This window comes from Sturnus vulgaris, chromosome Z (genome assembly GCF_052056855.1).
Source record: "Sturnus vulgaris isolate bStuVul1 chromosome Z, bStuVul1.hap1, whole genome shotgun sequence".
In the NCBI taxonomy this organism is placed as follows: Eukaryota; Metazoa; Chordata; class Aves; order Passeriformes; family Sturnidae; genus Sturnus; species Sturnus vulgaris.
In genome coordinates this window covers 43,010,558-43,028,207 of record NC_142283.1, presented here as the reverse complement: position 1 = coordinate 43,028,207, position 17,650 = coordinate 43,010,558, and the positions used below count along the sequence as shown (strand labels likewise).

General features: G+C 43.5%; 1 protein-coding gene across 1 annotated transcript; it reads left to right on the top strand.

Moving 5' to 3' along the window:
* Positions 1-429: 429 nt before the first annotated feature.
* CTSL (cathepsin L) lies at positions 430-5,481 on the top strand. Its single transcript, XM_014869137.2, has 8 exons — positions 430-567; positions 860-995; positions 1,348-1,470; positions 1,553-1,708; positions 1,876-2,100; positions 3,662-3,830; positions 4,162-4,279; positions 5,080-5,481. Exons 2-8 carry the CDS (start codon positions 870-872, stop codon positions 5,177-5,179), a joined length of 1,017 nt encoding a protein of 338 aa, XP_014724623.1. The 5' UTR covers positions 430-567; positions 860-869; the 3' UTR covers positions 5,180-5,481.
* Positions 5,482-17,650: the final 12,169 nt, after the last annotated feature.

Sequence of the window (17,650 nt, the reverse complement as noted above, 5' to 3'; positions counted from 1 at the left end):
TCCCAGCCGGGAGGAGCGGGCCGGGGCTGCCCGGGGCACCGAGGGCCGGAGACCACCGGGGCAGCACGGCAGCGCCGCAACAACCTGACCCGAGCAGGAGCCTTCACCGGGAGCACACGGATGATGCTGGGGCTGCCAATACCGCCCATTCGTGTCTCTTTGCCTCCAGACTTAGTTTTTCCTTCGTTCTTCCAGCTGCCCGCTTTAAGTCCCTCCGGGTTAAATTCCACCAGGCTTAGCGTGCTGCCACTATCTCCAGCCCGACAGCGCTCGGAGTAAATACTTGGACAAACATTGCTCAATCTAGTGAATCCGGCGGCGCAGAACAGCCCCACGGAGGCCCCGCATTCGCCCTCAGGCGCTCCCGGTCCCGTCCCGGGGGCGATGCGGGGCAGCCTCGGCAGCCCCCGCCCCGCCCCGGGCCCGGCGGGGAGGCGCGGCCCGGCCCGGCCCGGCCGCCAATGGGCGCGGCGGGGCGGGCACGGCGGCGGCCGGGATAAGAGGGGCGGCGGAGGCCGAGCGTCGCTGGACAGAGCAGCGGGAGTGCGGTGGGGACCCTCGAGTTTGGTGAGCGCGGGCTGGGAGGCGGGGGTCGGCCTCGGCCTTGTCCCGCGGTGGGGCGGTTTCTGCTGGAAACGAGCCGCCATTCCAGCTGCTTCCCCGGGAGGCTGCCGACGCGCATCCCGCGCTCCAGCCCCGCCGCCCGGGCTTGTTTACAGTCGCGGCCGAAGGCGGGGCGGGCAGCGCGGGGTGCCGGGCTCCGGGCGGTCGTTGGCGGAGGACGCGCGGGCAGCCTCGGGTCTGGCATCCCCCGCGCTCAGGGCGCCCGGCCTGACCGCTGTTCCTCCGTCCTTGGCAGATCTGCCGGCATGAACCCCTTCGTGACCACGCTGTGCCTCTGCCTGGGCGTGGTTCTTGGCGCGCCGAGGCTGGACCCCGAGCTGGACAATCACTGGGAGCTGTGGAAGTCGTGGCACAAGAAAGACTATCATGAGGTGAGCCCCCGGGGTAGGCGCTCGGCTGGGCGAGCGCTGAGCGCACGGAGCTGGGCCCCACCAGCTGAGTCATGTCTGCTTTGTTACAACGCCGGCTATGGGCAGCGCTTGGGAAGCATAATCCTTCCCTTCCCAGGTTCCATTCCTGTGGTTGTGTATTGACTCAGCTGCACTGTACTCGTTGTTTTTCTTATGAAGCCGGCAGAAAGACCACCTCTTAACACCATTCACGCTTCCCATTCTAGTAGTCTACATTTGCCCCAGTATTATGAGCCTTAGAAAGCTTGTTTTTGTGCAGGAGAACTTGGTTTGAAATGCCTCCTTGAAGTACACTGGTTTTTTTGCCCCTTAGAGAGAGGAAGGCTGGAGGAGAGTGGTATGGGAGAAGAATCTGAAAATGATTGAAATCCATAATCTGGATCATGCATTAGGAAAACACAGCTACAAATTGGGAATGAATCAGTTTGGCGACATGGTATGTATAGAGACATGTAATGTACAGTTTTAAGTAATGGTGTGTACTAGATAGCGACTATATATAGTGATTTGTTTTTCAGACAACTGACGAGTTCAGACAGCTGATGAATGGTTATGTACACAAGAAATCAGAAAGAAAATACAGAGGATCCCAGTTTCTTGAGCCCAACTTCCTGGAAGCGCCACGATCAGTAGATTGGCGAGAGAAGGGATATGTAACTCCAGTTAAAGACCAGGTACTATCTGATGGTGAATTTCTAACCAGTTACAGGTCTAGTTTACTGAATGCTACGTCCACTCTCATAGAGGAAAAACATTGTACCTGCTTAATGGTGCCTAGTACAAGCTTACTAAACGAAGCACCATCTGGGTTTGTAACTTACGATTTCTCTTTATGCTTCAGGGTCAGTGTGGCTCTTGCTGGGCTTTCAGCACAACAGGAGCTCTTGAAGGGCAGCACTTCAGAAAAACTGGCAAACTTGTTTCACTGAGTGAACAGAATCTGGTGGACTGCTCTCGCCCTGAGGGGAATCAAGGTTGTAATGGTGGTCTCATGGACCAGGCTTTCCAATACGTGCAGGATAATGGGGGCATTGATTCAGAGGAATCCTACCCATACACTGCAAAGGTAGGTGGAATAGCTGAACTTGTGTTGCAAGTGTCATGTCTTTTGTGTGGGAAAAGGTGTGTGTTGGGAAACCCATACCTAGAAAGGAAACTGTCTGTATAGAGATCAATGTATCTGTCATTGATGACTGCTAGTCCCGGTAGGAATCACATACTGCACTGGTCTTTGAGGGCAAAATCTTGACAGACCAGTTAGGAAAATTGGAGCAAGTATCCTTATCCCTCCCCCTCGTTGCCCTTCTATCATGCCTTATCTTGGTTGCCACACCAAACCAAGAACCCAGCCCTTGTCAACAGTGCTGCTTAGTGGTAGGACAGCAATTGATCTTCCCATAACTGACCTATTACAGAGTTGCTACCTGTAGACCACCTAATTTTTGTGGCTGGTGTCAATTGGATTTTTAACAGCAGTTGTTGTTAATGCCTTGAGTTTTGTTTCTGTGCTAAATGTGCATAAAAAGAGATAGTGGATAGGCTTTTAAAATCCCTCTAATGATCTATTAAGTGTTAAACAGACACAAGAGGGTGAAAGAGCAATAGTCAATTGCAGTATCAGCCCATAGTTTGTGGTTTTCACTTTTGTTCTGCTCACTCTAGAGGATCTTTTCTTTCTGCTTTTGTGTTGTCTGAATGGACAATAGTAATACTATTTGTTATGAGCAACATTAGGTCTGGGGTTCCTGTTCACCTGTAAGCTCTACTTTTTCCTAATCTTGGCTGTTCTAGAGATACCAGTTGATTATAGGACGTGCCTAACTTGCTAGGTACGAAAAGTAAACAACTGAGCTGTAGTATGTGTTCATTTAGTTGGGGAAACAACTTGGTACTAACCCATAATGCAGGTAAGGGAAGGATGTGCTTGCTTGAATCTATTTCAGTTTCACATAACCTGACATCCAAACTAGGCCTCACCTCACCCCTCTCCTGCTGTAAATGTATGTGACATCAGCAGTTCAGGCTTCACCATTAAAAAAAAAAAAAAAAAAAAAACCAAAAAGAAAAAAAACAAACCACCCCCTCCAAGCCAACAAAAAACACTCACTAGAAATGCCACCCCCAAATGTTGTATGTAAAGCCATGTAATACAAATTCCTAACTTTCAAATCATTCTGTACAGCTTTTCAAACTATGACATGTCAAAATTGTGGATTTTAAGTGCTTGCTCAATGAGCAGTTTCTGGATTGCTTTGTAATTAATGAATACTTGGCTTTCTTCCATTGCTTATTAATGCATTCTGGGCTTCTTTCCTCCTGTAAAGATAGTTGTCCTGGCCATCAAAGAGGGCAGAGTTCCAGAATATGATGGCCCTCTTTGCCTCAGTAAAGTTGGTGGGGACTTTTTGAGCCCCACTGTGATTTACTTTCTCTGTACTTTTGAGAAGCTCAGATGCATTTATTCTGTGTCCCCTCTCTGTTATCCTTGTAAAGTGCTGCTAAGGCAATTGGATCCTCTTCAGTCCCTTGCTTTCAAAGCAGCAAAGTCACATAATGTGTGGTAGTTCTGTGATCACCTATGTGTTAAATTCAAAACTGTGTTAATAACTACAGCTTTCTCTGCTTAGGATGATGAGGACTGTCGCTACAAGGCAGAATACAATGCTGCTAATGACACTGGCTTTGTTGACATCCCTCAAGGACACGAAAGAGCTCTCATGAAAGCAGTTGCAGCTGTGGGTCCAGTGTCTGTTGCTATTGATGCAGGCCATTCTTCATTTCAGTTCTATCAGTCAGGTGGGGATTTGTTAATTACATTCATTCAGAGAAGTGGGGTTTTTTTAATTACTCAATATTCATTACTCCGCAGTTAAATAGATTTTTAAAAAAATAGGTATGATAATTCAGAAGCGATTTTTATTTCTAGGTCAGGTTTTACACATATATTTCTCTTGCATATGTATCTACTTGTCCCTCAGTTTTGGCCATGATAAAATTCACTTATGATTCCTTTCTCTAACTTTCAAGCAGCTGTGCAACATTTAAGTTGAAATATACAAAGCTTCTTTTGAGGGATAAGGGTTTTCTAGAGGTAATTTTGCTCATGAGTGAACTTACACCTTTTCAGGTATCTACTATGAACCAGACTGCAGCAGTGAAGACTTGGACCATGGTGTTCTGGTTGTAGGTTATGGATTTGAGGGGGAAGATGTAGATGGGAAGAAATACTGGATTGTTAAGAACAGGTAAGATCTGTGTCATGTGTCCAGGGGACAATAGAAGGCAGTTTTTCACTTTTATGGGGAGAGGTAGACAGACAACAGTAATTAAAATCTGTCTGTGGGAAATCTGGAGCTTGTTTTCAGATTGTATTGATATGACAAAATGTAAAACACAGCTCGTGCTGCTGGCAGCCAAATAAAGTAAGCCCAAAGCAGCCATCTTATCCTGCTTGTTCAGTTAATATAAGGGAGCTCAGTGCTGAAACAGCCTGTGAACCTAGTCGATAATAAAGCCGTGGAGCAAAGGGGGGAGCAGGGGGAAGCCTGTTTGTGGGAGTGTAATGGATTTTTGTGGAAGCAGAGCGCTGCTCACTTCTGCGAAATAGGATAATACTTGAACTTTAAAGATGGAGTTACCTCTTAGGTTGGAGGGGAAATAAATTAGTGCTGAAGGGCACACATCACATGAGGTTGTCTCATGTTCTCAGCATTACTGGGGCACCACCCTCAAATGCTGTTTTCAGCCTTTGACTTCTCTTAAATTGCCTGGGAGCGCTATCTGAGCTTCAGGCACGTGTAGTCAAGGTTTGCACAGCAATGTGACTACCTTGCGAGGGAATGGCTGCATTCTTCAGTTCTGTGATCTCAAGATGCTTCCTGGGAGGCTTTTGATTGCTGGAAAATACTTAAGTTTTTGGCTGCAGCTATCTTGGATTTTCTCCAAGTATAGAAGGCAGCTGTTTTCAGTTTTAAACACCTAATGGGGGAGGGCAGTAAATAAGTAACTTCTGAATATATAAACAGACTTTTGCTTTTTTTTTCAGCTGGGGTGAGAAGTGGGGTGACAAAGGATATATCTACATGGCCAAGGACAGGAAGAACCACTGTGGAATAGCAACAGCTGCTAGCTATCCACTCGTATAATTTGAAGACTGAACATTTCAGTACAAGAGGGGATTTAAACTGAATGACCAAACCCATGTTCGCATGTGGTAGCCTTGTGTCTTTCAAAACTCAACTTGATTTTTAAAACTCTTGAAGTATATTTTACATGTTGGTGACATGCCACTTGTTTAAATTAATGTAAATGTTGGTATGTAAACAGCTTGTAATATTGCTGGCTTTTGACTGCTTAATCCAATAGATTCTTTGTATTTTCCTTTTTTTTTTAATTGCAATGTGTCCAAAGGTTTACTTTTTAAATAAATACTTCCACTATATACAGACTACTTGGCATTTTGGTCTTCTTTTCTACTTGGGACTTTTGTCAGATAGACATCCTAAATCATACTCTTCGGTAGAGTCGATATGTGTGCACCTATCTCTCCATCAGTCAGTAAAATGCAGCCCTATCTGGGAATGGCTAATAACTGTTACAAAAAGGAGTGTAGAACTTATGATTCAAATAATTTTAAATGGGAAGTGGAAAAATACCTTTTGTTCCTTGTGTCTTGTAACAAAGATCTTCAGTCTTGTCATCTGCCTGCAGCATCTGATCTTCACTTAGCTTTTAATTCTGTTAGTGTTTTCTTAATGGCACCTCAAAATACCACGTGTGTAGTTTGTACAATTACGTCTTTTTGAGCATTTTAGCAGGAGCACTCAAAGCACACCTGGGCTGTTAAGAGGCCTTGTTTCTGGAGATACGTAGGATGCTAGATATTGTCTTCCTGCTGTACCAGTTTCAGCTGGAGAAGAAAGGGGAACAAGGGAGAAATTATTTCCCTATGGAAAGTGATGTTGGGATGCTTTGCTACCAGTATACTTGCTGCCTGACTTAATAGGTGATTAACACAGTGCCCTATATGTCCTTTTCTCTGCAGGTATCACTACTGCTGAAACGTGAGTATTTGCTGTTATATACTGCTGTTCAGGTGTGTTTTGGATTCCAGTAGTCTTTACAGAGGATGAAAGATACCAAGAACAGCAGGGGGAGAAGGCTTGGCTTGGTTTTTGGATATTGGCATCTACTCTTGCTCTGGGGTTGTGGGTGAAGCTGAAACATAACGAGCATGAGTTCTGAGTTCATGGACTCAGGTTCTTGTGGGCAGTATCTTTCAGAAGCTGGTAGCCATGCACACAAAGTTCTGGTCCAAGTGTTCCTTGTGGACAATTAATTTCCTTATTGTTGATAATGGAAGTCTTTAGGTTGCATTTAATAAACTCTTTTAAAGAGAAAAACAAGGTGAGTTATCCATAAAAAATTGCAAGTTGTTCATGTGCTGCTTGTAGATGAATTCTTTCAACCTGAATTTCCTGACAAGTTTGGTTTGTTATTTTTTTTTTTTTAAAGGAAGAGCTTCACTCAGCCCAGTGGCTATTTAACAACCCACAGAGCAGAAATACTGGTTAGAATTTAGCTATTAAGTTGACTTGCTAAGCTAGTTATGGAAAGCATCCACACTGCTTGGGGAAGCTGTGGAGCAAATGTAGACCTCACCAGGTGGTCCTCTAAAGGCTGATATTCAGAAAAGGCAATGGGCTGTACATTTCAAATGAGAGCCAAGAGCAAAATGCTGCCAGAAGAGTGACTGTATAAGCTTCTTATGCAGAAGATGATTTTCATTCTTGCTGCCAGAACTGGGAATGGACTGATGCCTGTTTCTCTTAGCATTTTTTAATCCTGGAAGCTGTTGTTACTGTGACCCTGGTAGAGCTTCATGCTTTGGGGTTTTTTTTATTGGCTAAAACAGGAATGAGACCAATGCAAAGCCTGCTGGGACTTGAACTGCTAAAAAAATGGGCAGCGGGGAAAGGTGTTTGGTTGCAAAATCCAGGCTTAAAAAAAGTTGCTGGGAAAACAAGGTTTTTTTTATGAGCAGATGGGAAATGGAAAGGAAATAATTTTCCAAAGCATCTGCACGTGAGTGGGCACATAGCTCACAAAAGAGGCATCAGCCTTTGACTTTAGAAAAAGTATGTGATAATGCAGCTATTTGTGTGGATTAAAACTTGCTGACTTTTCTGGCTGAACATCCTCCTCACAGTGAAATAATAAAGAAGGGGACAGGTTAAGTCAGGTCATGGAGATAACTCAATATTTACACAATCTGAAGTAACAGCTTCACCCAGAATTACCTTACATGACGCTATAAAGACTAAAATTTTTGTATAAGTTGCAGTTTGTGTAAATTTTTTTTCTTAGGAATACAAAGAACACATTTCAAGAACTATTAAATCTGGTTTTGTGTTTCCATTGCAATGGCCCTATCTTTTGTAAAGCTGTTTTATTTACTTCTGAAATACTATAGTAAAGTAGAAAATTATTCCATAGTGGTATATGTGCTGTTGGGGTAAGTGTTGTCTCTGAACAGAGTTGCTCCTTAGTGATGATCCAGCAAATGCATGTTATGTGTGGTCATAGAAAGCTCCAGAGTTATTCCCAGAAAGCTATGGTAGTTAAAGCTGTTGATTAATGTTCCAGTGTTTTCTCTCCAAAGCTTCCATTGGTTATATATTCCTACTGATAGCTGAAACTGCATTTATTAACAGATGTGTTGCTTTAAAATATACTACTGCACATGTATGATCAGTAAAAAATCTTGTCTATACTGCGTGGTTCAGGCCCTGTCTAAATTAGAGCTACTGTTGTTAACGGGGTCTTACACATATCTAAATACATGAACTGGGCACTGTATTGCATGCTGGATGGCAGTTCTGTACAGTGATAAACCTTTGCAGTCTTTGTTTGCTAGCATCTGAATTGTGAAAATGCGCTTTTTTTTATTGGAATTTGGGAAGAAAAAAACTTTCACATTTGGTTTTCTTGTGCTGATGCTTCTTAGATGGTTCTTGTCATAAAGGTCTCTTAGCAGTTTCTCTGCTCTGCTTGTTGGATGTATGTCATGCAGTGGACCTGAGTTTTTAAAGACATGTATTTTTGAGGAAAGGAAAGTAATGAAATTATTTCACTTACACATGAAATTCTTATTCTTTATAGAGTCTGAGACATGAATTTAACTGTCATGTAGGAAACTGTTTTCCCTTAAGAGCACTCAATTTCTCGTACTGTCCAACTACTGAGTAGAATTGAATTTTGGTGGGATTTTTCTTAATGTGATTGGTTTTTGTCTTTCTTAATGTTAAATCGATTTCCAAACATTAACAATGAAACAAATAATTTTATTCTTCTGCTATACAAGCCATGCTCTAAAGTAATTTTCAAAATGTTTTGAAGAACTGTGGTAACAAAATATTTGTCATTTCATACTGTGGAAAACTTACAGGAAAGGCAAACATGATGAATTGTATCAGTAAAAGTTTTCTGTAATGGAAGATTAACTGTTAATCTGCATAACAGCACTCAGAAAATGTAATTCTGAGACAACCAGAGACACAAGAAAACGGGAATATCCACTTCAAAAAAACACAAGATTGAGCTTCTGAATATCAGTTATGCAGCATTTGCTCCTTAATCACCTTGATACAGTAACAAATCTTGTCATATATGTGTTAAGCTTTTAATGCCAGCTAATCTGTTTTTACGTACTAGTGATTGACAGTAGTTTCTGGCTATTAACCAAGGAATTGAGCTTACCTGGAAGGCTGTCATAATGTAACCTGATGTTTCTGCTTTCTAGCTCTCTTTGGGCTTTACTGAGATGTATGACAGATTGGACAGCAAATAAAAATCAGTGCTCATCCAATACTCTTCAGTCTTTTTGCTGGGCAGTCATGGCACAAAATGCTGACTCAACTGTTTTGAAGAAATAATTGAATTAGTAATGGGGATGTTATTTGCTAATCACAGTTTTATTGAACCATGAGTGAAATTTTGGGTAAGTGCAGCAAAACATTTGGAAGAAAGGCTAAAATCACAAACAAAATTTAATTCACAATTTGCAAAACTGAATTTAGGAGATACTCAATAAGGCTCTTCTGAAAATTGACCTGGAGCCCAACCAGGAACCTCATTTAGGGGGGTAGGAGGGTTGGCCACAGGGTAGATACCTGAGCCATGGATTGATTAGTTTAGTCTCAGAAGATGCCACCTTAATTTGTGTTCACAATTGAATTTGACTGCTCTGTTCAGTTTTTTTTTTTTTTTTTCAAGCTTGGTTGCACAAAGATTTATTGACCAGTGGTATCAAAATATGATTTTTGCCATGCCTTTTGTTTCCATCCTGCCTGTTTTCTGCTGAAGAGCTACTGCCAGTCTCTGTGCACACAGAAGCCATGGTGATGGCCATTTGTAAAATACTTACTGGATTATTTTTTTACAATGCTTCTACCTTTTTTTTTTTCACTAACACCTCTCACCACCTCTGGCACATGCAAAGCCTACTTCTGAGTGGAGCCTGTTAGACTTTCTCAATAAAGTGATGCTGGGAAACACATTGTAGAAGTAACATTGTGTTGTCAGATGTGGTGCTGCAGTGCAGGTACCTGCTACCTTCTGCAGTCCTGGTTTGGGAAGAAGTGTCTGGAGCAGAGTCAGAGTGAGCTATTCCCCTCCTGACCACCTTCAGAAGGCTGTTCTGGTTAAGGGGGGCTTTGTGAGGTCCTCTAGGGAAAGGTTGTTGCTGGTCTGAGAGCTCAGCAAGGATGAGATGATTTTCCAGCCTTGTAGTGACACTTTGGACATTCACCTGGAATTTGTGTTTCAAAGTTCTTTGTCTGTACTACTGTGTCCCAGCGTGAGAATGATTTAGGTGTGCTCCCCAGGGGCCTCTGAGGCTATTACAGCTATTACTTCCTAGCTCTACTAGGAAAAAATGCAGTCTCAGGAACTGCCATGGAAATAATGCCATGGAAATAATCTAAGTTGTGTTGAGTAAGATTTTTTTTTTTTTTTTTTTTTTTTTTTTTTTTTTAAATTGCTAGTGAAATCTTCCTGCACAGCATGCATGCCATGACATAGAACTGTTTAAAATAAATACTGGGCTATGAGATACTCAAACTGGCTTAGAGTGTCTGAGAAGCTGATGCTGAAACGACATGTTGAGAACCCCTTGAGGCTGTAGCATGTCTTGGAACATGCTTGATTTTGCTTGAAACCAAAGGTCAAATGAGGTGGTTTCAAAGCTGCCACGTCAGGTGTTTTTTCCCACAAAGGAAGGGTGCTTCTAAGCATATGTCTGTAATAGATCAGTTTATGCTGCTGATAACAAGGCACAAAAACACCCCAAGATAGGGCTCCCCACAGAACTCTTAAACTAGTTCATTGCTGTGTGTGCAGGTGCCCATTTTTGCTAGATAGAGCAAAACAAAAAAAACAAACCATCAAAAACAAAACCACGTAGCACAATCTTTTACCATAATAGTACATCAATGCCAGAATTGTGAATGCGAGTTTTTCTCAATAGCTGTCTTAACATTCCTTCTGCTCAGCATATTTAACAGTATTGCTTTCGTCATTCAAGCATGAAGCATAAACTGACAGCAGTGGTTTTTTGGAACAGGAAATATATACTGGAAACATCCGCTGTGTTGTAAAAATGCATTGGCTTTTGGAGATTTATAATAATACTCTTGTAGTTAAAGAAACATTTCTCTGTGTTTATATAGAAATTCCAATGCCTAGTGCAATGGTTCTTAATGTTTCTTATAAATCCTGCTGCCTTTTTCCTATTTGTTGCTTGCTAGTCACGGGAAGAACTGGAGCGCACCTGTGTTTTCTGATTCAGTGCTGTTACAAGCATTTCTGTCACACTTCTCTCACAATGTAATAGAGCATTTCAGAAGCAAACCTTGTGTACGCAGGATGCGCATCAGGAACACTTTTGAAGTGGTATTTCTGTAGCAGTATTTACAGACGTTTCAACAAACTTTATAGCCCCTTTTTGTTAGTAATTCTGCAAACCAGGAGCAACGGAAACTCCCTCCACTCTGAATTTTTAATCTAAACTGACACAGAGCTGAAAAGTGGGAGCGGAAGAAGGCCAAAAGCAGTGAGGCTGCCTGCCAGAGGGCAGGCAACTGATTAGCAACTGTGGGTGTGCACTTTCGAGAAGGCTAGCCTCCCACTTTGACTTTGTTTTCTCCCAGCATATCTTCAAAAGAGCTAAAAGTAAACATCCCCATTTGTGTTCTTCTACTGAGTTTAAATTTCAGATCTACGTTTGTCTGCATGGCCCTTTCCACTTCTCCTCCCTGTTTTTGTTTGAGCAGTCTCCTCTTTCTGCCCCGGAATAATAAATCACGCTGTGTTGTTAAAGAGGGAGAAAATTGTCAACGCAGGAACAGAACAGGAAACCCGGTGATCCAAAGGGCAAAAGGCAGATGGTGTGTCACCCAGGACGGTGTCTCTGGGCTGCGCTCCTCGGAGCACACGGTGACAAGGCTGGTGCCACGCAGCTGGGCGTGGAGAGAGGCTGACCTCTTTTCTTCCCGGGCATGTGCCGACGGTGCATTGGAGCGTCTGCTGAATCGATGAGACATCGTGAGCAGTCATGCCCAGGCTGGGATTAGGCTGGGCCATGCACATTCAGCCTGAGCACAGCTGACCCAGTAATTGAGCGGGCTCATTATCTCCTTTAGAGGTGTCCCTTCAGAAGTGATAAAATGTTCACCGGGTGATCTGCTCAGCAGCTGACAACAGTTCTTAGGCCAAACTCTTGTTTATCAACGTGGGAGTACATAGCTGTCTCGGCCAACACCCTCTGCAAGCCGGCACACAAAACTGCCTTCACTGAATGCAATGGTCAGAGCTACAGAAGCTGCTACCAGAAAACAGCTTGCTGGGCTCCTGTTGAGCAGAGCTTTGCAAAACCATGATGCAAATCATTGCATTGGATGAAAGCAACCTCCTCAGGGCAGATTGCAGTGGAAAATCCTATTTCTATAAGGTATTAAAATAAATTTACTTGAATTAGATCACATACTTGGTTTGAGGTTTTTGGTTTTTTGTTTTCTGAAACCACAGCTGTATTTGCAGAAAGCTAGAGACAAACCCAAAGGTGTTTTTGGTAGTGATACATGGGGTATATGAACACTGCCCATGATTACATGAAGCCTGAACGGTAGGGAATGTCTCATCCAAACTTCAGATGTTCTGTACCTCTGAGTAACCGTGTGCAGATCCTCTATCTTAATGTTCGTTTACTCTCTGCTATTCCCACTTTTGGGCCCTGGATGTCTCTGGAAAATAGATACTTTTGCCTTTGTAGTCTTAAAGAAGTGAATGACATCATCTTTCCTCCTATTAAACCTCCTCTTCTCTTCCAGGGGCACCAACCTCCCTTTTCTCTCAATGAGTCTGTGTGGTGTAATCCATGTAAGCTAAAAGCCCTTTCTTGTTCTCTGTCTCTAATTACCTGGAATTTTATAAATAAAAAAATTGTGCTTGACTTTTCCATAAATATGAGTTGGCTTTATTAAAAAACCAGCAAAACTCCCCCGGTGTGTGTTTTGTGAAGACAGAATAAAGTATCAACTTTTGATACAAATACTCGGAGACATATTTGATCCTACACTTCAAAGAGCATCTGCGTTTCATCCTCCTTGCTTTCTCAGGGATGGGTGAGGTCCTGCCGCAGTGTCCAGGATCAGCTCCTCGGCGTGCTGGGCTGGCAGGGCAGCAGCACAGGCAGCCAGGGTGCCACGGGACTGGTGGGCAGCCTGCCAGCCCAACCTGTTCTCTGATCCCCCATCTTGTGATTGCAGTCACAAGGCCACCTCTCCGCGGCTGGCTGCTCGGACTAACTCAGTTTCCAGTCAAAGAAATTCATGAACAACTGCTCGTTTATTAGAGACTGGTGGGGTTGCTGTGTTTCCTTGTGTTATTGGACACTACTAGGTCTAGGTTTAGGTCTAGTTTGCCTTTATTTTACTTCTGAAATAGGTGCTAATGTTCCCAATTATTGTAAAGAAGAATTATGTTTGGCAACAACTTTGACAATCAATGCTTTAATCAGTCGTGCGTATATATATATATATATATATATATATATATATATATATATATATATGTTACAGTACAAATAGTACTGTTTCTGCATATTTCTCCGACAGTAATAGGAAGTCAAATGGGCACTGATTTATTCATATATAATTTTATTCCAAGAAGCTATTGAATACTGATACAAAGGCACATATGTGAACTAGTATTTGGTTCACTTATGTCTGTTCCTTCCTGCACTGGGCATTTCCATGTATTTTTAATTTTGTATTATGATGATGAGTATCTGAGAAATAATATCAGGCATTGCTGACTTCTGCATCTGGAGGCAGTCACAACACCTTCGTCGTGAACACTGCCTGCTTCTCCCAGCAGCCTTGATGGCAGCTTGTGGTGTGTCCCCTTTCACACCACTCCAACCACTAAAAAGTCTCTGATTCTTAAAAAAAAAAAAAAAAAAAAAAAAAAAAAAAAAAAAAAAAGAAAATCTCTGTCTGTCGCTGTCTTGCTTCCTCAGTAGCCCTCAGATACCTTGCAAAACCATGATGGGAGGCCATGGAAGGAAGTTGTGGCCCAGTGTTGCAAGGGTTGCATCCCCCCACAGTTAGTGTAAGACAACTCGGCAGAAATGGTCTGAACTATTGTCACACTGCAGAGGGAAACTTTAAAATTCACCCCCAGCCTTTAAGAAGGACATTGTGGAGTGGTGTGGTTGCAGGGTTGTGCTGTATGAAGCAGAATATATACAAGTACTTAGTTTGGTGAGGTAGATCAAAGCAGGACTCCGTCAAAGAATATCCACTGCTAGCACTGAATAAAGTTGCTGCTTTCTTAATCTGCATTTCAGGCTTGTATGGGTTGCTTATACAGAGCAGACATGGGTGTCTTTGTAAGTACCAGTCACCCAGCAGCTCTCAAACTGGGAGCATTGTCATTAAAGTGTCAGCAGCCACCCCAGCAGCAGTTGTTAGTCAGAGCAGTGTCCCAGAACTAGCCCCTCCACCAACATGTGCTTCTGGTGCAAACCCAGGAAAAAAACAAAATGTGGGGGAAATAGCAGCTGAGATTAGATCCAGGCTTTGCTGTGAAACTATACTTAAAAGAAGGCAAGTTGCATGCTGCAAGGCTGACAGTAAGTAGGGCACGGAATGACTGACACCTTGTAGTGCTCAGGTGTATATATCCTGCCAGCAGGAACACAGATCTTAACCACTAGAGTGAGTATCCCCACTGCAAAACAAACTTTCGGCATGTCCCTAAGTGGTGGGTTTTAGAGGCCCTGTGGTTACGCTGAGGAGTGACACATCTCTGTTCTTGCCTTGTCATCTCTCCTGCCCCCTTGGGAACATGACCAAGTTACCAGAGATCTTTCTTATGTAAAAGGAGTGTTAGTTTACTTACACTGGCCTCAACTTGCACTTGGTTTTAGGTTTCCTACTTAAAAAATGCAATTGAGTTCTTCAATAAATTAGTGACATCAACATCTTTTTGTATTCCTATTTAGAGACTCTGAGAGAGAGAGAGAGAATTACTGTATATGTATATATGTAAAAAAAATAAATTATATATGTATGTATATGTATTCCATGTATTTTTTTTTACAGGACAACTGATTTGTTAGTTTCCATAATCAAGGTGCAGAATTGCATCATGCAGTAAAAAGATTTTATTATTACCTCAACCATCTTTTTTTCCCCTACTTCCTCTTCAGTCTCCAGGATTTAAGTGTTGTTTTTGTTCCGCTGTAGATAGTAGAGCTTTGGGAAGCACGTGATGAGGAACAGAATAAACAAGTACACACCGTACTTGCTGATCCTGGGCAGTTGTCACAGCTTTAAAAAGTGCCAGATAAATACCTGCAGAAAGAGTGCTTTGATACTTGAAGAAGCACTGAAATCACATCCTCACCCCTGGGACAGCAATAGAGTAAATACTCAGCCTGATTAATTTTCTGTCTGCCTTTGTTCAGCCTGCCTCTTCTTTAGGAATAATAAAACACATTTGTAAGTTAAAAAATAACTGTTGCATTTTATTGAGAGGAGTATTTTTTACTCCTCTCTATATCCTAATGGAATTCATAGAGTGTTCCTAATAAAGTTTTGTACCAGCACAGCAGGAGGTGTGGATCAGGGGTGAAAATGAGAAGACAGTACAAGAGCTGTTTACATCAAGGAGGGTGCCTAAAAAAATTTCATAAAACGAGACAGGAGAGTTATAAAGGGGTTTAGACAGGAGGGTCTAGTACTTAAAGTGACCTAAAGCTCAGTTTTCACATCCTTCTCACTAATATAATCACACTTTTTTTTTGATTGCTAGTTTTTGCTCTCATTGGTCAATGACTTCTAGCTTCACAGTGGATTTCTGATTTCCTTAGGCAATGTCAGGTCTGAGATCAAGCACCAGAGCATCTACAGGATGGATGGCTATAGCAGCCTAGAAGTGTCAGACTCATGGAATCATTAGGGTTGGAAGAGACCTCTGGAGATCATCCAGTCCAATCCTCCTTCCAAGGCACGGTCAGCTACAACAAGTTACACAGGGACCTGTTCAAATGGGTTTTGAATGTCTTCACAGAGGAAGACTCCAGGACAGCCTGTTCCAGTGCTCTGCCACCCTCAGTGTAAAGAAATTCTTCCTCATGCTGAGGTGAAACTTCCTGTGTTTTAGTTTATGGCCATTGTTCCTTGTTCTGTCACTGGGCACCACTGAAGAGTCTGGCACCATCCTCTTGGCACCCACCCTTGAGATATTTCTGTGTGTTAATGAGATCCCCTCTCAGTATTCTCTTCTCCAAACTAAACAGGCCGAGCTCCTGCAGTCTCTCCTCGTAACAGAGGGGCTCCAGACCCCAAATTGTCTTTGTGACCCTCTGCTGGACCCTCTGCAGTACTCCTTGTCTCTCTTTTACTGAGGAGCCCAGAACTGGACACAGCACTCCAGGTGTGGCCTCACCAGGACCAAGTAGAGGCACAACTCCTTCAGCCTTCTGGCCGTGATCTTCCCAGTGCATCCCAGGACACCATTGGCCCTCCTGGCCACCAGGGCACTGACGGCTCATGGACAGCTTGTGATGCACCAGGAGTGCCAGGTCCTTCTGCACAGAGCTGCTCTGTAGGAGCAACCTCTGCCCTGTGCTGGCACTTGGGGCTGTTCCTCTCCAGGTGCAGCACCTGACACTGGCTCTTGTTGAACTCATTTTCCCTCTGCCCAACTCTCCAGACTATCATGGTCCCAAGGAATTGCAACAGAACCTTCAGGTGGATCAGCCACTCCCTCAGTTTAGTGCCCCAGCAAAGTTGCTGAGGGTATTTTCTGTCCTTTCATTTGGGTCATTGACAAACAAGTTGACCAAGACTGGTCCCAGTATTGATCCCAGAGAATGCCACTGGCTGTTGGTCTCCAGGTGGATTCTTCTCTGCTGATCATGAACCCCCTGAGCTTTGTCACTCAGCCAGTCCTCAATCCACCTCACCATCCATTCCTCTAACTCCCATTTCCTGAGCTTACCTGAGAGGATATTATGGGATACAGTGTCAAAAGCCTTGCTGAAGCCAAGGCAGACAACATCCACTGTTCTCCCCTCACTGACCCATCCTGCCATGCTGCCACTGAAGCTTATCAGATTGGTCCAGCATGAGTTCCCCTTGGTGAATCCATGATGACTACTCTCAATGGCCTTATTGTCCTCTACATGCCTGGGCACGACCTCCAGAATGAGCTGTTCCATTTCCTTTACAGGTATGGAGGTGAGGCTGACAGGACATATCTTCCCAGGTCCTCCTTATTGTCCTTTTTGGAGACGGCGATAATGTTGACTTTCCTCCAGTCATCGGGCACCGCTCCTGTTCTCCTTGATTTTGCACAGATAATGGAGGTTGGCTTAGCAACATCTGCCAGCTCCCTGGACACCCATGGGTGCATCCCATCAGAGCCCATGGATTTATGGGTGTTAAGTCTCTCTGGCTGATCTCTAACCCTACCCTCTATGACCAGGGCAAAGTCTTCCTTTCTCCAGCCTTGCCCTCTTGCTTCTGAGGTCTGGGACTCCTGAGGGCTAGCCTTACCAGTAAAGACTGAGACAAAGGAGGCATTCAGTAATTCTGCCTTTTCTGTGTCTTCCATCACCAGGACACCCATTTGATTCAGCAGATTCCCTCATTTTCCTTAATCTTCCTTTTGCTCCTAATGCACTTGTAAAAGCCCTCTCAGTTACCCTCTCCAGATTCAATTCCAAGTGGGCCTTGGTTTTCTTCATCTCATCCCTGCATACTCTGATAATGTTCCTGTAGTCCTCTCACAGGGCCTGGCTCTTTTTTCACATCACAGAAATTTCTAGAAACTCTCTGATCATTCATGAAGATCTACTGTCTGCTTTACCCCATTTCCTGCTCATAGGGCTACACTGGTCTTGAGCTTGGAAGAAGTGATGTTTGAATATTGACTAGCTCTCTTGGATCTCCTGATCTTCTAGAGCCTTATCCCATGGGATTCTTAAAAGTAGGTCTTTGAAGAGGTTGAAGGTGGCTCTCGGGAAGGTCATACAGGACCTGACTCCC